This window comes from Schistocerca nitens, chromosome 3 (assembly GCF_023898315.1).
Source record: "Schistocerca nitens isolate TAMUIC-IGC-003100 chromosome 3, iqSchNite1.1, whole genome shotgun sequence".
Classification (NCBI taxonomy): Eukaryota; Metazoa; Arthropoda; class Insecta; order Orthoptera; family Acrididae; genus Schistocerca; species Schistocerca nitens.
The window spans coordinates 599,259,265-599,285,014 of record NC_064616.1 but is presented as its reverse complement, the minus strand read 5'-3'; the positions used below and the strand labels follow the sequence as shown (position 1 = coordinate 599,285,014).

The 25,750-nt window shown below is 40.7% G+C and overlaps 1 protein-coding gene across 1 annotated transcript in view; it reads left to right on the top strand.

Moving 5' to 3' along the window:
- The first annotated feature begins 3,290 nt into the window (after positions 1-3,290).
- Positions 3,291-25,750, top strand: part of LOC126248517 (leucine-rich melanocyte differentiation-associated protein-like) — a 40,032-nt gene continuing 17,572 nt past the window's right edge. Inside the window, exons 1-4 of the mRNA XM_049949566.1 lie at positions 3,291-3,600; positions 4,588-4,815; positions 15,320-15,459; positions 20,448-20,571. Coding sequence (XP_049805523.1) covers positions 3,517-3,600; positions 4,588-4,815; positions 15,320-15,459; positions 20,448-20,571 — 576 coding nt within the window. The 5' untranslated portion in view covers positions 3,291-3,516. The remainder of the gene's footprint in view (positions 3,601-4,587; positions 4,816-15,319; positions 15,460-20,447; positions 20,572-25,750) is intronic.

The window sequence follows — 25,750 nt, the reverse complement described above, 5'->3', positions numbered from 1 at the left end:
CAGATCAAACATCGATAAGGAAATTGCAAGACAATACTTTCGGCTCATAGTGCAATGGTGAAAAACTTACAATGCAGCACAACAGGTAACGCCTTTTTCCGCTGCTGACAAGAAAATTTTAGGTTTCTAGGAATACATAACTTTATTTATGAAATGCCACATTTGCATACCTCTAGAGTTTGAAACAGCATACCAATTAAACACAGACCCAATCCAAATCTAAGTGAGTAGTATTTTACTAATTCGTTCCAGTAGAGGCACGCTTGCGTACAGATACTCAGTTTTATTAAAACAGACTTTCATCATAAGGTTATCGTGGGTAGTTTTATCTCATTTCTTATAATTCTTAGTGCTGTTAAAACAATTTTAAACGTAAGAGAGAAATGCGAATTCTCTGACGTTATATATAACCATCTGACAATGCACATGCAGTTTATTGATTACATGCATGTAGAAAACTTGTTCTGAGTTAAACCTGTGAAACAAGGTTTGAAGAAGAGTAAAATGCCACTAACACACGATATCTAATGTAGAAAATACTTTTCTGGCCTATTCTGGCACGATGCGCTCTCCCCATAGATAATACAAATGTTTTTAGATGCATCTGCTGCCTGGCCGTCTATTAAACCTGAAAAGAATAAAATGTCGCAGAAGTTAGTAGCCCTTCTTCCTCATGCGACTATATTGGGTTGAGAAGTGAAGGAAATTGTCTTCAAAATTCCATTAGATTGATAACTTCAGCAGAAAACAGAACTGCGTTTTAAAAAATGTAGCAGTGAATGTACTCGAAGTCGCGACGTTATATTTACAGTGCGCGACGCTTACCGTTACGCTACTAACAAATATGTAGCTACAGCCGCTACGGAAGTCAATAACAATTCCTCCAGATCTTCCGCATTCCACAGTGCTGTGAGATAATGCATATGGCCGGATCTAGACTTCTGAGAGACAGACAGTTTTAGCTTTCCTTTTGCACTGCACGACCTTTTTAACAAACAGATAGCGCAATAGAGTAGCTCAAGTGGAAAGGGACACTTCCTATTTAAATTTCTGCATCCTACATTTGTTGGCAGTTCTGTGTAGGTGGCAGTCACATGATTTTATTTCGATGATTACAAAATAGAGTCGAATGTATGCACTGGGTAGTCGAGGCAGCTAGTTCATGGCGATTTAGTCAACCAAGTAAATGAATGTACTCAACTTGCTGCAAACCACTACAGGGAGCCTTTGTGTCAGAATTCTCATCCAGTGTGGCGCAACGGCGTTACGATAGAAAATTGAGTCACAGAAAAAAGTATTTGGTGGTCTGTTGGATTGATGATAGATTCATTTACTTATGGTGTGGGTTCGATTCCAACTTCTGCCGATGGTTTTTGGTAGGGAGAGACAGATTCTATTCTCTCCTGGCTACGCCAAGTGAAGAAGGTATAATAGAATTGTGGTCTGAAATTCACATTAAACTCTGATATTCCTTCAAGCAGACGTTAGGTTGAACCACAATAAAGTCAGGAGTGGCGACATGTAGAAAAACTATCACCAGTAACATTTCTTATACTAGTTATTTATTTCTAGTGATGAAACAAACGCTATGTAGAGTTACAGGACACTTAGTCTATCTTTTATTTGAGCTTTTGTATGTCGATAAAATTGGTTCTGAACTCAAAAACTGCAGATTCCACAACATATCCACATATTGCGCATGAATGGGTTCGAATCCTGGCCCGGCACACAAGCTTTCATTATGTATTATCAAGCTCTAGCATGAGAACACTTATTGGTTGGTGGATAATAATTTGATTTTTAATGTATTTTCATTCGTTGTCAACACTAACGATATCTGACGTTTTTGACTCCCAGTGAGGCACAGAACTATTTGCGAGATCATTGTAAGTTCAAGGATGTTATCCTGAGCAGCTAGTCGAGAAAAATTTGGTATCGTGTAGTCAACAACGATATGTGTGGGGTTCGATTCCCAGTCAGCACTGAACTCTTCGTCGTATTATTTAAAGTTCAAACAAGCTACATGTCGCTGCTGGTGTAACAAACCCATATCTAACGTTCGTTTTCTGTAGAATATAGCAGTGATAGGTGCCGGTTTGGAGTCCTGAGAAGGAAAAAGTTAATGTTTCTTCTCGTCATTTCAGTTAAAACAACTAGCTATTGCCGAGAAAATCCTGTATGTCACAGTTGACTGTGCATCGGTAACAAACGGATTATGTTCTGGGTTCGAGTCCCTATCCAACACAAAGCTTTATCTCACGGCATTTCAAGTAAGTTACTTGTGAAGAAGCAGTATTTAATATCTCTCGTAGTTCGTTAACAGGGACAATAGATGCTGAGTAGGAATTGTGTCTGTTAAAAATGTTTACGTTATGTAATTGAAGGTTGATATTTGCTAACTGATACTGTCTAAAATCGAGGTATATCACTCTCTGTCTGCCTACTCAGGAATCACTGCTAGTTTCCGTCAGTCACGAAATCTTTGCTTAGTCTGCATGGCCTGGGTTTGAATCCATATGCAGAACAAGACGGTTCGTCGTGTCATTTGAAGTTCATACATATTCTCAACTAGCTGCTCGTGAATAACCTAAATTTTTAAGGTCATTTTGTGTTAAATAATAAGTAAGGTATGTTACTTTGAAGAGGAAATCATGAATACGACGAACTAACTACGTGCATTAACTATCTGACGTAATAACGAGAGAGTTAACAACATTTCAGGTATGTCATTATTGTAATAAATGTGAGCTTACAAGCCTTAAGGACAGTCGCATCTGTGATAAGGTGTTGCCTGATATTTGTAATATCGTGGTATTACTTTACATCTTGAGTTATTGCGATACACAGCAGTGTTTTCTAGTGGTGACTTGTTGGAACCATTTTCAATAGTCAAACGACTGTACGGAGGAGCGATCAGAGGACCTGCTAGACAGCTGCGTTATGCGGGTTGCATGCAAATAAGGCGAAATCCAATTCAGGTCGTTCGGATACTTTTGAACATACTGTACATTCGCAAATAATTTCGACAGTCGTCAGGTTTCCGGTATAAATCAAAAGGTACCGGTAAGTTAAAATGTGGAAACTGAACTAGCTTAAGGAGGCAATGTCTTGACCACTTACATTGTATTTTCTACGTCTAACACATTATTAACACTTTTTTAAGCCTAGTTGCGAACATTGTCCGGAACTGAAGTATTTTTCGCGAGATGTTAGCCACGCCCCCGAAAGTTCTTTCTTAGACGGACATATGACAGACCAGTAGACGGATAGAGGATGAAGCTTTGTCATGTCAACACACGAGCTTTGCGGCGAGATACTGCATACACACGCATTTGCGCAAGTATATGGGCATGTAGATCATTGTGTGCGCACGGACCTTGTAAGTCTTGCGTCACAGTTCACATGACTTGTAAACAAATGATAAACGTCAACATATTTTATGCAACAAAATATAATCTTTGCAATGTGAAGTGATTTGTTTACAGTGCCGCGTATATTTATAAACACAACTGGATCATGAAAACCAGTGATTTGTGTTTGGAAAAGGACAATAAATGTGCCGAAGTGAATCGAAATGCCATAATTTTCGAAAACAGTAAGGTGAGACACGGTCGTATTAAAGGGCCGTTGAAGTGTGTGGGATGCCGCTGACGGTGTTCCTTAAATGTATTTTATGAGCTTGAGTGTTTCAGAATCACTTTCCATTAAGTATTTTTTAATAATAGCCAAAAGAACATACTGTACGATACAGTACATGTAAAATGAGAATGACGTCGGTATTTTGAGTACTAGTTTTATTTAGGGATAGTATCGGAAATGAAGGCCCTGTTTTATCATCAAAGAGAACTACATGCAAGCTTGAGAGTGTTTTCCTCAAGATACATCCTCTGGAACCAAATTGTTTTGGACTGCGACAGATGCCAGCTCCCAGTATTTATTTTTGGAATTTTTGTGCCTAACGTTTCATCTAACATTTTGTGAAATAATCACTAAGTATTGGCTTCAGATTATTACTAGATTTACATCATATGATGACAGACCTAAAATAAAGTAGTATGACAGAGTAGTTGACCTTATATGTGAATGGCACAATGGGAAGTGGCATGCTACAAAATATAAGATTCGGGATTGAGTACCCAGCTGGCCCTGTAGTTTTATTTTGCCACAAAACTTTAGTTTCGCCTGTGGTAATGTAGATCCATAAAATGGATAATTTGCTGTGTAATTCAAAATGTACACCCCATTTATATGGGGATCAGAGGAAGGGAAAGACATTTTCCCTTTTGCAAGAGCATGTGTAGTAAAGCACTGTAGTGTTTAAACCAACATTCTGGTTCATGACCACTTTAATTACTTTTTATTTGAGTTTTATTGCACATTATGTCACACAGATTATGTAATAACAGCAGATAGGAGAAGCCAATGTGCATTTATTTATAATACTGTAATTGTTTGTTCAGTACAGTGTCTCATTGAAATCTGTAATTATTTCAGAGAGTATAATCTTTTAAATAGCAAAGGAATGAAACAGCTTATTTTTAATTTTACAAGTTTTCAATGTACACTGGTTTTTACTTGTTATTCTAGCTAACCTATGTGGGTCAAGACTGCTCGCGTATTCCATCTCCATTGATACAAGTGTATGCGCCAAGTGTGCATTATATGGACCTTAGCTTCAACCAACTCTCAACTCTTCAGGGTCTTGAACAATTCACCTTGTTGAAAGAACTGGTGTTGGACAACAACAATTTAACAGATACATTGTGCCTGCCACGTTTGCAGCATTTGCATACACTTTCCCTCAATAAGAATAATGTAAGTCTGTGCCAAAAATCTGATGACTTTTTTACTGTATGCTTTAAGAACATATTTAACTCTTACAATTTAAATTATTTTCATGTATTTGGCTTGGCTGTTCACTCAGATGTTCACAGCTGTTGCTGTCTGCTTGTGGTCTAATGGCTGCCGTTGCTGCCTCTGGATCACGGGGTCCCGGGTTCGATTCCGGGCCGGGTTGGGGATTTTCTCTGCCCGGGAGCAGGGTGTTTGTGTTGTCCTCATCATTTCATCCTTATCATCATCATTCGTGACAGTGGCTAGATTCGACTGTGTAAAAATTGCACTGCTTAACAACTGGGACTTTGTACGGACGCTGATGACCACGCAGTTGAGTGCCCCACAAACCAATCATCATCATCATCATCATCATCATCATCATCATCAACAGCTATTGCTCTCTCTTGTTATTTATCAGTTCAGAAGCACAAACACACAGAATTATGCTACTGTATTCCATTAGTTTGGTTCCTCGTTCTTTAAAATTTCTCATCATTTCATATAATCTGTAAGTTGTGCTACGATATTGTTTTGGTACCAAGACAAATGAAATTTTGAACATTGTGTTCCATAAATCCCATTATGAAGGTGAGACATCATAGTGTGGAAAAAGTCAGCTACCAGTGGGAAATTTTCTGAAAGGAGATAAAGGAAGTTATTGTTGTCACCTCCCTATTCATATCATACAGAAATCTAAGGGTCAAATGAAAAAGATAAAAAAAAGTACACATCTAGAGATCATTATAATTTTCTGGCACTTGTGAATCGGTCAGGAAAAAGAATTAAGATATTTCTCAAATCCTGTTCTCTTCCTGCTTATAAATTTTTATTGTATCCAACACAAAACTGTATCAAGTAATGTAAACCAAATACAAAACTGAATAGGAGAGGTGCTGATTCATCAAAAGACACACAAAAAAGATTGCGAACTTCTGTCAGATGAATCCAATCTTGTACAATATGGGTACCATGATGCCACTCATTACACACATGAACAAACACAGATAATATGAAAAATATTTAACTGCAGAAATATTTGAAACTAACTGGACAACAGGATTTAGGGGATTTTGAGTGGAGACAAGCAAAATGTATGGATATCATAATAATGAAGACATGTCAGGCCTATCACTAATGCAAAGATCAAATTAATGAAATTGTTAGCAATCAATAAAATTACAAAAAAGAACACCTGAAAAAAAAAACTGGTATTGGAAATTTTACATGACGCAAACAAAGTCCACAATACCAAGAACCCACAAGGAGCTACAAAAAGAAAAAAAGATATACTGAACATTTCACTTGACACATATAGCTCAAACCAAGCCCATGAACTCACATGTAGCTTCAAAACCCAGTGCCAAAGATTTCACATGGCCTAGATTGCTCAGATGATTTTCATGGTACCACAAACCCATGCATAGCTGAAAAGCCTGGTACCAGAAATTTCGCTTGATGTGTATAAATCAAACAAAATCCACAATACCACAAAACCATATACAAGTCAACAAATCCAGCATCTAACAATTCACTTGACCTAAAAGCTACAACCAGGTACAACCTAGTAGATAGTGTCGGAAGTACCATGCGGCTTTTCGCGGATGATGCTGTAGTATACAGAGAAGTTGCAGCATTAGAAAATTGTAGCGAAATGCAGGAAGATCTGCAGCGGATAGGCACTTGGTGCAGGGAGTGGCAACTGACCCTTAACATAGACAAATGTAATGTATTGCGAATACATAGAAAGAAGGATCCTTTATTGTATGACTATATGATAGCGGAACAAACACTGGTAGCAGTTACTTCTGTAAAATATCTGGGAGTATGTGTGCGGAACGATTTGAAGTGGAATGATCACATAAAATTAATTGTTGGTAAGGCGGGTACCAGGTTGAGATTCATTGGGAGAGTGCTTAGAAAATGTAGTCCATCAACAAAGGAAGTGGCTTACAAAACACTCGTTCGACCTATACTTGAGTATTGCTCAACAGTGTGGGATCCGTACCAGATCGGGTTGACGGAGGAGATAGAGAAGATCCAAAGAAGAGTGGCGCGTTTCGTCACAGGGTTATTTGATAACCGTGATAACGTTACGGAGATGTTTAGCAAACTCAAGTGGCAGACTCTGCAAGAGAGGCGCTCTGCATCGCGGTGTAGGTTGCTGTCCAGGTTTCGAGAGGGTGCGTTTCTGGATGAGGTATCGAATATATTGCTTACCCCTACTTATACCTCCCGAGGAGATCACGAATGTAAAATTAGATAGATTCGAGCGAGCATGGAGGCTTTCAGACAGTCGTTCTTCCCCCGAACCATACGCGACTGGAACAGAAAAGGGAGGTAATGACAGTGGCACATAAAGTGCCCTCCGCCACACACCCACCGTTGGATGGCTTGCGGAGTATAAATGTAGATGTAGGTCCACAGTGCAACAAAACAAGAGCTCATATAACTCGTATCGAAAACCTAACCTCACTTTTGCCGGCTTTCTCAAAAGTATTTGAAAAGGTTGTGTTCAAGCATCTCCTTAAGCATCTGACTGCAAATAGTATATTGTCCAAGTCACAGTCTGGATTTCTTAAAGGGTTCTGATGTAGAGAATGCTATTCACACTTACAGTAAGAATGCACTTAATTCATTAGATAATAAATTAGAAGCTACTTTCATTTTCTGTGACCTGTCAAAAGCCTTTGACTGTGTGAACCACAGCATTCTCTTAAGTAAATTAGGATATTATGGTGTCACTGGCAATGCTGCGAATTGGTTTGAGTCTTATCTATCCAACAGCAAACAAAGGGCGTTGTTGCAAAATACATGTGCAGTAAGAAGGCAGTCTTCATCTGATTGGGAATTAATTACATGTGGTGTTTCTCAAGGTTCCATCTCGGGTCCATTGGTTTTTCTTGTATATGTTAACGACCTCTCGTCTGTTACATTGCCAGATGCTAAGTTTGTTTTGTTTCCAGATGATACAAACATTGCAATAAGTGGCAAGTCAAGTAAAGATTTAAAAAGAGCTGCTAATCAAATTTTCACTCACATTAATAAATGATTTAAAGCTAATTCACTGTCATTAAACTTTCAGAAGACCCACTATATGCAGTTCAGAACCTGTAAGAGATTTCCTTCCAGCATGTGTATAACATATGAAGACATGCAGTGTTGAATTTCTGGGATTACAACTCGATAATAAATTCAGTTGGGAAGGGCATACCACAAAATTGCTTAAGCTCCTAAACAAGTCTGTATTTGCAGTTAGAATGGTGTCAGATGTAGGAGATATGAATATAAAAAAACTTGCATACTTTGCTTACTTTCATTCTATTATGTCATACAGTATTATATTCTGGGGTAACTCATTAAACCGAGCAAAAGTTTTTAGTGTGCAAAAGCATGTGATAAGAATAATTTGTGGTGTAAATTCAAGAACATCATGTAGAAACCTTTTAAGTAACTTGGTATTCTAACCACTGCTTCTCAGTATATTTATTCCTTAATGAAATTTGTTGCAAGTAATATATCTTTATTCCAACCAATAGCTCAATACATAGTATCAGTACTAGGAATAAGAACGATCTACATAAAGACCTAAAATCACTTACTTTGGTCCGAAAAGGGGTCCAATATTCAGGAACACACATTTTCAATAAATTGCCAACAACCATTAAAAAACTTGGTTTCAGATAAATCTTGGTTTAAACAGAGTTTGAAAGACTTTTTGATATCTTATCAGAGACTGGTAAGCCAGTTTAAGTAAAAATGTCTTTTCAGATTTCAGTTTTGACAGTACTTGGTCACAACAGTCAAGATAGGTATTTTTTGCATGATAAACTTATTAATAGTGCATAACAATTCTTCATTCTGACAGCGTGTTAATTCTGTAAATATTAGCTGTTCCAGTTTACTGCATTGTATTCATCTATTTCGACAATCTCTTTACAGTTGATGAGAGGGTAATAAGTATTACATTCAAATGTTATATGTTCTGACATGTTCCACACCCACGAGAATCATCTCATTTTTTGGGTCTATGGAACAAAAACTGAATCTAATCTAATCCAATTTAGGTAAAACAAATTCCATGATATTCACTAATCACAATACAGCATAATTACTCACAGCTAACAACACAGTTGAAAAATTCATAAAAAATTACATTAACATCAATTTTGATGTACAAGGAACACCCAGTTATGCACATAAACTCACATACCATACATACTAAAAATAAAAGAAAAAATTACACACTTACCAAACAATGTCCGTTGACAGATAAATCTAGCAGTCTAGTGATAGCAAAAATAATATGACATTAACACAATCTCCCAAATGGCTAGCTTTGAATTCTCAAGGCAGAAACTCCTCCACATAGAATGCCATACATCGTCCTGCCGAACACACCACATATACTATTGGCAGGTCGGAGATGCAGCAACTTTGTTCAGTCTCATATATTCTCCACAAACATAACCTTCCATATACTCAACAATTAAACCGAATAACTTTTGGAATTCAGTTGTGGTCAATATGATGTTCTCCATTCTGGCATACTCATGAACTTCGTTGTCATATTCATAACTAATAAAAAAACGAAATATAAAATTAAATCCCTAACTATAAACAACACACCACACTAATAATTCTGAAACTAACCTATTGCTGATAACCTCCAACATCAAAATAACTCACTAACAACTGCCACAAACTCTCCCGTATTATTCTCACAAAAAATACTCTGAGTACAATGAATCATTAACGTCACTCTCAAATAATTTGGAAACATAAGCATCTCACACCTGAGAGTGCCACTGCATACTCCAGTCACACCTTCTGCAAATACAGTCTATTTAAAATATGCTGTGACAACATGACATCGCACATCGCATCATGGTTATGCCACTGGTCAAAGCAGATGGATGGTACCGCAAACTTCAGTTGCCCCTGACATTATAATCATCCTAGCCTGATTGCCACCCTGAAGATAATTTATTTTGTGGCTTGTAGTGTGATTTGAAGCAGTGCTTTGTTATAGTAATGTTTCCACAATAATCCATATGACATAATTGAGGCGTACATGGGAGTGGAATGTTATCTTGTCTCTGGGGTATGCTCTTGAGTGTCTGGGATGCACACCATCAGAATAATTCTGTAAGTTATGCTCTCTGCGTATTTCACAGCCAACATCCACAATATCTTGGTATTGTATGGGACATCAGTTACTCAAGAAAAATCATACATATTTTGTAGTTTATGTAATTTTCCACTCCCGGAGTCAAATTTTTGTACACTACGCCTTGTAAATTTTTGTAAACAATGCAACAATTCATTGGTACATGTATTGAGGATATATTACGTCATAGCTTAAACTCTCTCTGTTAATGTTGCAGCCGGATCTTGTCTCCCTAACCACAGTGACACAGGACCCAGTGAGAGAACTCCATTAATGTAACTGTACTGCATTTTGTTGTACAATCATCTAAATCACAGAATGAACTGGGATATACTGAGGTCCGTGCAGTAAAGTATGTCTCCTTAATCCTTTTCTGTTGCCTATCTGCTGCTTTTGGCATGAAATAAATCAAAGTTGGACCTACTCAACACCATGAGCTTGTACAGAAACATTTCATTGTTGTTCTCCACAAGCTTCACCATTTGGATTCATCGGTCTCTCTGTGGCGAGATTCTCCTCTGCCAGAGTAAAATGTCATACAACTGCACATACTTCTAGCTATTCAGTTGCCACCACGAGAGAGAGAGGGGGGGGGGGGGGGAGAATGAGTATATTTAACAGTATAGTTATACTTTTTGTGCCACTCTGGCCCAGGCAGTGTTAATGAAGACATTGTAGTCAGGACATCAGCAGGTGCTTATTGTCTCATCAAAGGAGAAAGTCGTGTGGACAGTCTCAAAAGTGAAGCAGTGATGTGTCTTTAAAAAGTTTTTGTCATACACTTACTGAAGTAAATAAGACATTGGGGACAGTATATGCAGTATTCAGTTAAACAAAAGCATTGAGTTACGTGGACTTTTGCACTCTTGCATAAACTGAAACCTCACATAATCATAGCAGAGAATGCTGTGAGCTTCAGTTCTCAGTCTTCATGTATGTCAGTTATCCACCACTTTGCGTATTTTAACCCTTTTATACATATATCTTCTGGGTGTGAAAGTGGACACATGTGGAGGTAGAAGAAGCCACTCTTCAACTGATAGAATGTAGTTACAATCATAGAATCTGAGACATTTAGATACCTATTTGTGATCCATACATAATAGTCCAATGAATGTTAAGTCAGTGTGGTTTGTTTTTCATTCATTGCTACATCTTTGTACAGATGGTAACTCTCAACAAATGGAGATTTCTGAGTGGGTACTCCTCAATCACTGATTAATTCTTTTCATACAGTTTCATGATGGGATGATGCTTCAAAAATCCACATACCACTGTTGAGCACATTTTCATCTACACTCGTCTTTAAATGTATAGTGTGGTGTATTCAGCCATTGGTTAATTAGGTCCATTGTCATGCTGAATCATCTTACAGACCCCTTCACCCCCCCCCCCCCCCCCCCCACACACACACACCTCCCACGGGCACACATCTATTTTGTGAGTACGTGTTTAACTAACACGAGACCCCAGCTGTGACAGCACTACTTCCCTTTTGTGCTTTAAGTCTATCCTTCTCCTATTCTTTTTTCCCCCACTGACTTGCCATTGCACGATCTTTATGTGCCAGCCATGTTTGGATTTGGGGGGACATTTTTTTCTGGCACTTTATACACCATTTTATCTTTCACTACATGGTCCCCATTGTTGAGCTTTACCTACTATTTCTCTTCAATAACCAAGGCAGATGACTTGCAAATGAAGCACCTTAAACTTTCTTCAACTGCTGGATGTTTGGCAACAGAAGTCCCTTTTGAAGGAAAAACTTTCTACAATACAGAGAGATATGACCCCCACAATGTTTCTTGGCTATGCCATAGGGGGGAACACAGGGCTAAGAGACAAGGAGAGAAATACTCCCCAGAATAGTTTGTTTGCTCTTGGACCAACAGGGATTCCTTTGTGGCCATAAAACCATTATTCTTTGTTGAACATATTGAGAACAGGTTTGGGGAAGTAGAAGTGATAAGGAAAATGAAAAAGTCATTAGCTTCTGATTGAAACTCTGTGGCCTGCTCAGTCACAGGCACTGCTTGCCTGTGACAAACTGGATTCCATTCCTGTTGCTATCACCCACCTCCCCCCACGCCCTCCACATAACAGGATATCAACGTCCACCATGACCTCCTTTTACAGACCGATGATGAGTTGCATGCCAGTTTGGAGAGATGGGGTGTGCATTTTGTCTGCCATGTCAAGTGGGGACTAAAGGACAGTAGGGTCGATACTGGGACCTTCATCTTGGCCTTTGAAGGTCCATTGGGGGGGGGGGAGTTGGAAAACGTCATCATGATGGTGTATCCGTGTGATGTGAAATCATATGTTCCCCTCCCATGCGGTGCTACAAATGCACAATATCAAAGCACATGTCTTCCTGTTGTACACAGGCGCTCTTCGTGCCCCACCCCCTATCTATGTCAACTGTGAGAAACACCATTCTCCTGTTCACAGGACTGCACTGTCTTCCAAAAAGAAAAGAAAATACAAGAATAAAAGACCCTTGATCAACTGGGGTATGAGGAGGTCAAGAAGAAATATGATCATCTGCATCATGTACATGTGGTGATGATTTTTGCTATTGCTACATCATTATCCTCTATAACAACAGGACCCTGCCCTTTACGCCTCCCACATAGGGCCTTTGGGAATTGTTGAACTACATATGCGCCCCTGGCAGTTGGGAGTGTTGACTTCTTCACCCACTGGGGACGTTGATTCCCAACCCCAGGCCAGAAAAGCGACTCCCTTCTCCAGCATCTCTCACCAGGAACGGGTCTTGCAAGACGCTCCCCTCCCAGGATTATGTTGATCTGCAACCAGATCCCAGGCTGTGGCTGAAGGAGCCACATGTTGTTGGTTGTAGGGGCTTCGCATTCCTCCTCTGTCCCTGAAACTTGTACAGAATAGATCTCGCCAACATTGAAATCATTCAAGGAGAAGAGGAACAAAAAGAAGATGTCCAAGATAAAGATAAATGAGATTCCAGTGGTTCCTGTGCTGCTGCACCCTGCATGTTTAAACTCTGTACCCTTGGCAGAGTTCCTGGTGGCTCCTGTGTCACTGGAGCCCCCTCGCCCCCCCCCACCCCCCCTCGCCCCCAACAACCTGCTTCTGATGTGTATTGATGCCATATCCTTGCAACCAGTGGCAGCAGGCAACCCTGGGGCATATTTGCCTCCTTGGTCCCTTCACATCCCCACAGGATACCAGTAGTATGATTCTCCAGTGGAAATGTCTCAGTTTTTTCCACCACCTGGCTGAGTTACAACATCTCTTATGCATTTCCCCAACTTTCTGCATGTCCATCCAGGAAACTTAGTTTCCAGCATTCCCAACCCTTACCCTCCATGACTATTGGGGCTATTTTAAGAATAAAGTTGACTATGACAGAGTGTCGGTCTGAGTTTGCACGTATATTCTGGACTCTGTCTGCAATGAACACATGCCACTTGATACGACTTTGGAGGCTGTGACTGTTTGTATGAGGATGTTTCTCGATTTTACTGTCTGTAATGTGTAGCTCAATCCTGATGGTGAAGCGGCTCAGGACATGTTGTGTGCACTGATTTCTCAGCTCCCCCTACCCTTTCTCATTGTGGGTGACTTCAATGCCCGCAACGTTTTGTGGTTTGGAACTATGAACACTGGCTGTGATACAGCTATCAAAATGTTGCTTGCAGAAATTGATTTTTCTCTCTTGAATATCTGTGACCCTACACATTTCAGTGTGTCATAAGGATCTTATTTGGCCATTTGTCTTTCCATTTGCAACCCTGGCCTTTTCCATCCATGGAGAGTCCATAATGATCTTTGTGAGAGATCATCCTGTCCCTCCCTCAACGTCACTAGCCTGGTCGTCCATCCAGATGGGCTCTGGGAAATGCTGACTAGGGTGCCTTTGTCCTTTCTCTCACTCTTAGCACCCTGCCATGTGAAGATATTCGTGTATCACAACTGCAGCCATTCTGTCGTTAGCCTTTCAGTACACGTCAGTCACCTGGAGCCTTATAATCATCTGCTCAGTGAATGGGAATTCCCCAGTGCTCTAGCCCTCTACACTGACACCATTCCAGGGCCAGACCACTTCCACAGCCAAATGCTCAAGACACCTATCAGTGGATTGCCAACATCATGTCCTTTCTATTTTCAGCTGTATCTGGAGTGAGGGTGAGTTTCCATCTCAGTGGCAAGAAATTGTGATCGTCCTAGTACTGAAACAGAGTAAATACCCCCTTGAGGTGGAGAGTGATCGCCCAATTAATCTCACTAATGTTCTCTGCAAGTTGCTCGAACGTATGATGAGCTAGCGGCAGAGTTTGTACCTCGAGTCTCGTGGTCTTTCAGTCCCGTCCCAGGGCGGTTTTTGCCAAGGCCATTTTACTGCTAAAAATTTGGTCTGTCTGGAGTATGCTGTCCAGTCAGCTTTCCCCTGGCATCAACACCTTATCGCTGTCTTCTTCGACATGCAAAAGCCTTATGATACCACATGCCATCATCACATCTTCGTCACCCTCCATGAGTGGGGTCTCCGGGGCCTGCTCCCAATTTTTTTCTGGAACTTCTTGTAACACTGTACTTTCCATGTAAAAATGTGTGTCCCACTGTACTCCCCCCCCCCCCCCCCCCACAAATATACAAATGTTGGGGTCCTGCTGGGCGCTCTATTGAGTGTGCCCCTTTTTCTAGTACTATCAATGATCTGGCAGCAGCTGTGGGATTTCTCCTTCACTGTGGGTGTGGCTGAATGCTAACTGCAGGATGGCATACGAAAGGCACAGTCCTGAGCTCTCACCCGTGGCATCCAGTTTTCAGCTGCCAAGACCTGTGTCCTGCACTTCTGTACTCTCTGTCCTCAACCAGAACTCTGCCTTTATGACCAATTGCTCCATGTGGGGGAGTCTTAGTGTTTTGGTACTGGTCTTCCTGAGATACTTTGACCTAAAATGTCCCACGCTTGGGACAAGCTATCAAATTTTGAGGTGAGGCATCAATCTATTCTGATACTGCTGCACAATCTAGAAATAGTCAACCACCCACTTAATCATATGTGAGGATTATTTTTGCTGTAAATCTGTAGTTGTTAAGCGAGTCGATTGACTTATTCTGAGTTCTTATGTCACCAGTTTGCTTCAAATTGCTGTCATTAGTTTTAAATTGTGCATGACTCATTGTGTGAGTACCTCACATAACTTGTATTCTGGTAAATTCTGCAGAAATTATTCATGGTACCCAAAATTGTACAGTGTTACTCAATTTCACGCTGTACAAAAATGCCAATGCAATAAATAAGCATGAAAAAAAGTTTTCTGCTTTTAGATTGTCAACTTAGAGCTCCTGTTGAACAAAATATCAAATAATTTGCCAGCGTTACGGTACCTGAGCCTTTTGGGGAATGTAGCATGTCCAAATCAGCTGTCAGACATGGAAAAAGATGAAGAGGACTACCAAAGATACAGGTAAGCAATTGTGAAAAGGACAGAAAATATTATTCCAAGTAACTGAATTTTTTTTTTTTTAGTTTTAGACATTCTTGTCTCTCAGAAGTGAGTACAGCTGGAATTGTGTACATCTGCAAATACCATATAATTTTTCTTTGTCTCGTGCTACAGTTTGTACTTCTGTTAAATGGTGACAGTTACTATTGCTGCAAACTATGTTGCAACTATAGCTAGTGTGGCTAATACCCAAATGTTTTGTTAACAAATGGTATCTGAATCATTTGTATGTGAGCAAGAAGTACATAGTTAACATTTATAATTGGAGATAAAAATGCAGTACATTAAGGGCATTAGATGTCTATATACACTGGTGTTCAAAACTTAGGGATGAAAGTAACTTTCGCATAATGTATCACTGCCGACTGATGCAGCTCAATGAAACTGGGACCATACTTGGAAGAACTGCTGCAGTAAGTACAGAAGAAAACTGAAAGAAATAAGCAATGAGCCGAGTAGAAATGATTACTGTGAAGTCACTGCGATATATGATGGTCCTCTTGATGTCACAAAAGGTGGCACATGTTTCATAATAGGGAGTGTGTTCACCACGGGTGATAGTGGTTGCTCTGCAACATGCTTCCGTGCTGATCACAAGGTTGGTAAGGAGTTCTTGTGATAGAACATTCCATTCCTCCACCATTGCAGTTGACTATAGCTGGATGGTATTTGGTGCATGTAAATGTGCTGCAATATGTCTCCCAAACACTACCCACATGTGCTCAATCGGTGACTGCACCATATGGCGAGAGGCAGGAACACTTAATGCACCCAGGAATGTTGTCAAACATGATTGTTTTTGTGGTCCAGGTTTTATGGTGTGGGTATGAATAATGTAGTTACCATGGGAATACTGAATTCCAAATCTTTGACCACGGTACACTCACTAGTCAGTGTTATTGTGTTACTGTACCCCTTCCCCATACGACGGTTCAATCCCGTCTCCAGCCATCCTGATTTAGGTTTTCCGTGATTTCCCTAAATCGTTTCAGGCAAATGCCAGGATGGTTCCTTTGAAAGGGCACGGCCGATTTCCTTCCCACTCCTTCCCTAACCCGAGCTTGCGCTCTGTCTCTAATGACCTCGTAGTCGACGGGACGTGTTAAACACTAACCACCACCACCACCACCACCACCCTTCCCCATGTGCATCTTTTCAGGAATGATAGTGCAGAGCACAAGTGGAGTGTGTCGGGAAGACATATTGCAGCATGTCTGCATGCACCAATGACCATCCAGCAATAGTCAACCACACCTGTAGAGGAATGTAATGCTCTACCACTCCTTACCAGGCTTGTGATCAGCATAAGAGCACATTGCAGTGCATGCATTGCCATCCATGGTGATAACACACTTTATTAAGAACCATGTCCTGCCTTTCGAATACCCAGGGGATCACCATAAATCATGATGACTTCAGTGTAATATTTCTTTCATTTACCTTCTGTATTATATTGTAGTGGCTCTTTCTATGTATGGTCCAAGTTTCATTGAGCTTTGTTACTTGGCAGTAACACATCACATGAAAATTACCTTTGTCCTTATATCGAGAAACATGTGCATTTTCATGGAAAATTGAAAAATCAGCACCTGATGTGGAAATAGACATTGTAACTGCAGTTCATAGAGAAATGAATGTAGATCTCTTCATGTTCACTAGGATACAGACTTACATACCTGTTAGTATCTTCAAAGTTCTCCAATAATAGCCTAATATACATATTATACCAGATTGGTTTCATTATAGCAGCACTTATTTGATGAGGTGCTTTATCCCCAGCCTTATAGAAGTAGCTGCGAAATTTCTAGTGTTGATGTGTGATAACAAAGCATTTAGTGATCCATTGCTGATAAAAGAAGAATCATATTAATGAAAGTATGAGGTGCTGGTGATATAGATTAACGAGTTAACAGTTTGTCCAACTGTCTAGTTGGCCATTACAGTCACTTCATCGTGATTAAAATTAAGAATGATCTCATGTGGGTAAAGTTAACAAATTATACAGTTCCTGTTCAAGTACTTTTTCTCTATTGTTTTTGTAAGTAACCAAAGTGATAAACTAAAAGAATATTTGGCTGAGAGGACCGAGAACATGATATTGGACAACTAATATTCAACAAAAGTGGAAGTAAAATCAGTATTCACACTACTGTTCTCAATATACATAACAGATAAACTGCAGTGCCCTGATTGTTACCTGAAAGGTGCTCTTACTGGATGCTCATAAGGAAATGCAGAATTTGGTGTACTGAGTAGTAGTTCTCTTTAAATGTGGGTAAATGGAAGATGATACCCATGACAAAGAGAGGGAACCTGTAGGCGTGTAATGGCAAAATTCTGAAGCATATCTCATTGTTTAAATGTTTGGTGATAAGACTATGAAGCAATATGAAGTGGCATGAAGATATAAAATCAGTTGTAGGGAAGTCAAATACAAGACTTGAATTTACTGGGAGTGCCCTGGAAAAGTGTAGGGCATCTGTAAAGGAAATTAAACATAAGTCACTTGTGAGACCTTTCCCACAGTACCACTCCATTCTTATCAAGTAAACATTTAATAAAGTTGGGGATGGGTTGCTAGAATTGTAACCTATATAGAAATGCTGCAGAAATGACCTGAGAACTTAAATGGAACTGTTTGGGAGAAAGGAAGTATTGTTATGGTAAAACTCTCTTAGGTAAATTTAAAGGCCAGTACTCAAGGGGACTTTGCAACTGTTGTGCTACCTCCATTGTGTAACTTGCAGGAAGACTGTTAGAATAACAACGTATATATTGGGGTATGTAATGAGACAAACATAATGTCTTTTCCTCCGTGTTTTATTTGTGAATAGAACAGCGAAGAAAGTTACTCATCTTGGTTCAGAATGTGCAGCACTGTGCTCTGTACAGTGGCTTGGAAAGTATATATGTAGATGTGGAAGCTGTTGTGCAGACATTACAAAACATGTGAATTTGAGTGTCATATGTTTTAAGTTCTGCATCATAAAAGCTGTAAAATATTTGTTTAATCTTTACAGTTCTATTTAGAAGGAGAAATTAATTCCTGACATTTATTTTCAGTTATTGGCTGTGAATGTAATGCAGAAAAATTCAGTTTTAAAGAAGTGTCATAAGTTTTATGGCAAAAGGGAATGCAATGACCAGTTGATGTGAACCAAGGTATTGGAATCAGTTTGTTAAACTAGTAACTCCTTGAAATGTTCTCTCATGCATCGGATCAGAGTATTTACACATGTAGGAACATGTGCCGTTGGACTAACATCCTCTAACATTATCACGTGAGAGATGCACTGGTACACAAGACCATTACATTCAGGTCTTGAAAGCTGTTAGGCCCTTCCATCTCCAATGTGCAGACACATTTTCTTTGTATGTGTCTCGCAAGAAGACAGTCCATGTTAGTAGACCTTGCCCTATGGTAGACTGCATGAGATGTCTAATCATTTCAGTCTGTTGGAAAAGTTATACATTGTTTAAGTCATCACAAATGCCTCATGAGCATGTGACAGAACTCTTACATGTTTTGAATCTCTCGGAGTTACAGAGACAGTTCCTTTCAGGATAAATGCACAGTGTGTTGTAACAGTTTATCTGTACAAAGTATAGTGCAACTACATAGTCACACATTGTTCTACATCAGATTTTGACTTCCACCTCTATTTGGGACAAATGTCTTAGACATAAGTAACTGTCAATTCTCCTGCAATACACATTATTGTTATTCCATGATGCAGTTGAAACGATTTTTGCTCAAAAAGATAGTGTTCAGAATTAACAATGCATAGTTTCCTTCTTTCTCCCGCATCCAATCATTGCTCTTTGTCTGAGACCCTAAAATCCAAGCATATTAATGCTATGTACAATTTACTGCTGATATCTAACCTACCTCAAGTTGGTTTATCACATATGACATCTGAAGCATTTTAGTTTGCCTGTGTTACTGCTAGACAGTGACTATCCTTGCAGGAAAAACTAATTCCTGCAAGCACCGCTTTCAGCACCATCATAAATTTCTTGTAAGAGAACTATTCTGTCACAAATTTACACTTGCTTTTAAATTAAATCTTGCTGTTTACATCAGAGAGGACATTAAAATTTGCATTGTAACTCAGATTTGCTTGACGAAAATCAAAGGTTCATTTTTAGGCCTTCTCTGGCATGTAGTTTTAATCCTTCACTGTGTTAAATTTGTAGATGTAGACTCACTACCATCTGTTTGACATGATCTTAAAAAGTGTGTGCTAGTTGTACTAAATCTGAATACTTATGTGTTACAAATTGAAGACTATTTTCTCCATGTGAACAGTAAAGCTTGTGGTTATTTAGTTTTGATAGTTACAACATTTAGCCACACATTTTATAACTGAATCTGTTTCCATATATAATATTTTAACACTGTTTCCTGTTTTGAATGGACTCTACAGTTTGTTGACCAAGTCATGTTTTCATTACTTTATCAAAGATAACTTTCCTGTTTAAACTGCAGTTGTTTTCCTAGAATGAAATTCAGTGGATTAGTAGTGTTATGTAATACTATTCACAAATTTGGAAGAACCTGAATCAGTTATATTCATTCAAGTGATTTGTGTCTATCCAAAGCAGGCCTAGCTGAAGATCAGTGCCATTTCTTGAGAAAAGTCACATCCATATCATTAATCTGGTTTTGATTAAATTCTGGCAGAGAGTTTTTAATGTCAGAACTCATGTACATAATTCCAGGAATCAGTGGAAATATATATATATATATATATATATATATATATATATATATATATATATATATATATATATATATATATATATATATATCCCCCTCTCCCTCCCACTCCCCCTCCATCCCCCTCCCTCTAGTGGTGGAAGTGGGGGTACAGGGGAAGGCAATAAAGAAAAAAGGATGCTGTGGAGTGATAGCATTCTTTATTATATATGTGTATTTTTTGTTGTAGGTACTATGTACTATATAGACTACCTAATCTTCAGTTTCTTGATTCAACAAAGGTAACAACTGAAGAGCGTTTGGAAGCTAGTCGCAGAGGTCAGTTGATGAAGGTGGTCTGCCCCACAAATGTGGTATGTACTTTAAAAGTAACTTTTACTCTTAAGTAATATGTCATTTTCCTGTAGAGAGATATGGTACTGAATTCAGTACAACATAAGATTTATTTCACATAAACAGGACTGAGCTGTAACTGGGATACTGATGTATCATTATTAGCTGCACTGTAGCAAGGTCTTTGCGAGTTTATTAAACAGAGATCTGGATTCTATGATTTGTCCATGTTGAAACCACAATCTCTGGCAATTAAATTCTTCACCAAACGAATTTCAGCTGGTTCTTTCACCACCGAGTCCTGAAAAGATGAAGACAGTGCAAGAATTTAAACATTTTCATACCACATGGAGTGACTGGTGTTTGTGTAGTGCTCAGCCACAGCTGATTTATTGGGCTGTAAGAGCTAGGTGTACTACTGTGTTCCATGCATCTTTCATGGACAGTACTATGTCCGATGTATGAAATGTATGAAAGCCCCACCCCCAGAGGATCTTGTAAACATCAGGATTGTAGAGGATCAAGACATCTTTGATGGAACCCCAAAAATTGCTACTGTCTTCGATGGAGGGCGAAAAATCACTTGATGTTTGAAAGAGTTCAACTTCCATCGAACATTAAAGCAGGATATGAGTTCATTTCAGTTTGCCCTTACATCCCAAACCCTACGCGTTGCTATCAGTGTCAGCAGTTTAATCTTACCAGCCAGTCGTGTTCCAATCTGGCCAAATGCGTTACGTGTGACAGGGATGCCCATGAGCGTGATTGTCCACCTCCATCCCCTCGTTGCATCAACTGTATGGGCGACCATGCTGCTTCTTTTACTGATTGCCCTGTTTTCAAAGATAAACGAGTTATTCAGGAAATCCGAGTGAAGGAAAAGGTGTCCACATTTCCTGTTCATAAGTCATTTGCCAGTAGAAAGCCCACTGTGCTCCCAGCGAGTAAATATAGCACTGTCCTTGCATCACCTTGGTGTACTAAGGAGGTAGCCACACAGACTTGCGATCTCATCTTTAGCACTACGGTCATCAGATTGGCCAGCCCAAAAATCGCCCATTCATCCTCCACTATCACCTGCTCATTCTCAGGCTCACCCTTCATCAGCTCCTGCTAAATCACGGGCCCCAAAATTGGTCGCCTGGACTTCCAAAAAAGAGCCTACTTGAGAAGATTTTTTATGTACCCCAAGAATAGCACCCCCCCCCCCCCTCATAGTTTATCGTCGGACATAAGCTACACTCCTGGAAATGGAAAAAAGAACACATTGACACCGGTGTGTCAGACCCACCATACTTGCTCCGGACACTGCGAGAGGGCTGTACAAGCAATGATCACACGCACGGCACAGCGGACACACCAGGAACCGCGGTGTTGGCCGTCGAATGGCGCTAGCTGCGCAGCATTTGTGCACCGCCGCCGTCAGTGTCAGCCAGTTTGCCGTGGCATACGGAGCTCCATCGCAGTCTTTAACACTGGTAGCATGCCGCGACAGCGTGGACGTGAACCGTATGTGCAGTTGACGGACTTTGAGCGAGGGCGTATAGTGGGCATGCGGGAGGCCGGGTGGACGTACCGCCGAATTGCTCAACACGTGGGGCGTGAGGTCTCCACAGTACATCGATGTTGTCGCCAGTGGTCGGCGGAAGGTGCACGTGCCCGTCGACCTGGGACCGGACCGCAGCGACGCACGGATGCACGCCAAGACCGTAGGATCCTACGCAGTGCCGTAGGGGACCGCACCGCCACTTCCCAGCAAATTAGGGACACTGTTGCTCCTGGGGTATCGGCGAGGACCATTCGCAACCGTCTCCATGAAGCTGGGCTACGGTCCCGCACACCGTTAGGCCGTCTTCCGCTCACGCCCCAACATCGTGCAGTCCGCCTCCAGTGGTGTCGCGACAGGCGTGAATGGAGGGACGAATGGAGACGTGTCGTCTTCAGCGATGAGAGTCGCTTCTGCCTTGGTGCCAATGATGGTCGTATGCGTGTTTGGCGCCGTGCAGGTGAGCGCCACAATCAGGACTGCATACGACCGAGGCACACAGGGCCAACACCCGGCATCATGGTGTGGGGAGCGATCTCCTACACTGGCCGTACACCACTGGTGATCGTATAGGGGACACTGAATAGTGCACGGTACATCCAAACCGTCATCGAACCCATCGTTCTACCATTCCTAGACCGGCAAGGGAACTTGCTGTTCCAACAGGACAATGCACGTCCGCATGTATCCCGTGCCACCCAACGTGCTCTAGAAGGTGTAAGTCAACTACCCTGGCCAGCAAGATCTCCGGATCTTTCCCCCATTGAGCATGTTTGGGACTGGATGAAGCGTCGTCTCACGCTGTCTGCACGTCCAGCACGAACGCTGGTCCAACTGAGGCGCCAGGTGGAAATGGCATGGCAAGCCGTTCCACAGGACTACATCCAGCATCTCTACGATCGTCTCCATGGGAGAATAGCAGCCTGCATTGCTGCGAAAGGTGGATATACACTGTACTAGTGCCAACATTGTGCATGCTCTGTTGCCTGTGTCTATGTGCCTGTGGTTCTGTCAGTGTGATCATGTTATGTATCTGACCCCAGGAATGTGTCAATAAAGTTTCCCCTTCCTGGGACAATGAATTCACGGTGTTCTTATTTCAATTTCCAGGAGTGTACTTTATGCGCACAAATGGAGGATGGGAGGGTGTCACATTTGTTTACACTGATGGCTCAAAGACCACATTTGGTGTTGGGAGTGCCTGTATTGTTGGCGACACCCCTAATAGATTTCGGCTGCCCAACCAATGTTCAGTTTTACTGCCGAGCTTTATGCTGTTCTCCGGCTGTCCAATACATCCATTGCCATAAGCGGCTACAGTATATTATATGTTTGGATTCGCTCAGCTCTCTTCTCAACCTCCAAGCTCTTTATCCCGTCCACCCTCTGTTCCACTGGATTCAGGACAGCTTCTACTTGCTCCACTTGGGGGGAGTCTCCGTAGCATTACTCTGGATCGCAGGGCACGTTGATATCTGCGGAAATGAGGCAGCCGATATAGTGGCCAAGGCTGCAGTCTCTCTTCCTCGGCCCGCTGTTCACATGGTTCCCTTTGCTGATCTGTAGAGTGTTTTATGTCGTTGTGTTACTCTTTTATGGCATACACATTGGTCTACACTTCCCGATAATAAATTATGAGATGTAAAAGCTCTTCCGTGTGCTTGGACCTCTTCCTCCTGGCCTCGTCGTCGAGAGGAGGTAATTTTAACTAGACTCCGGATAGGGCACTGTCCTTTTAGCCATCAACATCTTTTAAATGGTGACCCTCTCCCGCTTTGTCCTCACTGCTCTCAACCGTGGACAGTGAAACACCTTTTACTTCAGTGCCCCTATTTTAATCCACTACATGCCCGTTTACAGTTGTCGCCTGATATATCTTCCCTTTTAGCAGATGACACATGCTGTGATGGCCTGGTGTAATGTTAAGCTCCCTCTGTACAGCTTACGCGTTTTCGTGGACTTACTTGTTGAAGAATGCTGGTTCTCCTTTCTTGCAGCACCAATGTCTTCTGCTAGCACCAGACGCTTCTCTGAAGATTTCACTGCTAGGAAGGGGAAGTTTTCTCTCTCTCTCTCTCTCTCTCTCTCTCTCTCTCTCTCTCTCTCTCTCTCTTCTTATTTAAAAATACGCTACTCATGGAATATCATTCAATGCACCATAACATATTTATTTCCACTTTGTACAAAAAAACAACTAAACTTCATGACATAAGCCCACACATTACCGGGCACCCAAGATTAATTACACATTTTTGAACACAATGAACACATAAGCTTTTATCGTGGCTGACTATCCACGTCCAGTCCATGTACTCTCAACAGCAGTTTAGTGTCTACTAAACAGTCACTATCTCGAGTCACTCCATTTGTTTTTCAACAATACAAAGCTACATTACTCTTTGCAGCCGGCCACGAAGCTTCCGGGCCGTATGTGTTTATTCTTGGCAGGTCGCGCTGAACACTTACCAGCGCCGCCGAATTTTCTCCCTTCCAGTTTTGCCTGCACAAACAATAAATGGGTGCAGTATCCCGTGCTCATCCTTACGCCCTGCTTTAAAATAACGCGTGTTTGAAACGGCTGGAACACAAGTGTCTCCAGACTTTCGTAAAATTCTGGGGCACTACAGTGCTCAGCTGATCGCGTCCTTGATTTTATCAGTGTCAGTGAAATGAGGTCGGTCATTTGAAGCTCTTATTTGGGGAATACAACCCCCCCCCCCTTCAATAGTAGTTTTCTAAGATTTCCTTCCGTTTTCAGTTTCCTTCCTGCTTGAGTTTTGCTCCTGTTGCTGCTGATTTCACATTCGGTTTTTTTTTTACCCTTCCCTAAGGCACAGAATGGGGCACTTATGCCCGTAGCAGTTTTGCACCCTTAAACCATAACAAAAAAAGTTGCACCACACCATATAAAACAGTACAGAATCGATGTGAAATCGATATTTTAGAATTTCATGTGAAATGTAACAAGAGCAGTCACCAGATACAGTCTCTCTCTCTCACACACACACACACACACACACACACACACACACACACACACACGCGCGTCAGGACGATGTAGACATACTTGAAAATGGGAATCTTCAAAAACAGTTGTCGTAATAATCAATAAATGCTTTAAGCATTTTAACTTGCTTACAATGGTTTAAAAGAGTTTGCAGAAGACACTTTTTTTTGTAAAAGTGGACCAAAAGTAGCCTTTTTGTCATTTTTAGAAAAATTGTCATGTTTGCCCTCAATTTGTAAACTATTGGAAAGCAGTAGGTGAATGAAATTGTGTGTTCTAAGATCTTGTATTGGTATGTTATTATGTTTAAGGTTTCAGTTGTACCTTACAATTACTTCTGAAGATATAAAAAGCTAAACTTCACATTTTTTTAATGTCTATTTTTTTGACCAACTTTGCTTCAAATTATCCATATGCAATCACTCAGGAAGTCTTTTTCTGTATTATTTCACTTAAGAGAGCACAAAAAGGTGTACAAGATGACCAAGTTTCATTTCTTTCAAGAAAATATTGCCGGAGATATTATGGCTCAAATTTGCCGAAAACTCACTGGTGCAGTGTTAATAGCTGCACTATGGGGTCAAACAAATGACTAAATCTCCAGAAGTATTGAATTGATGATCATCATAGTAACATGTGCTTTCTT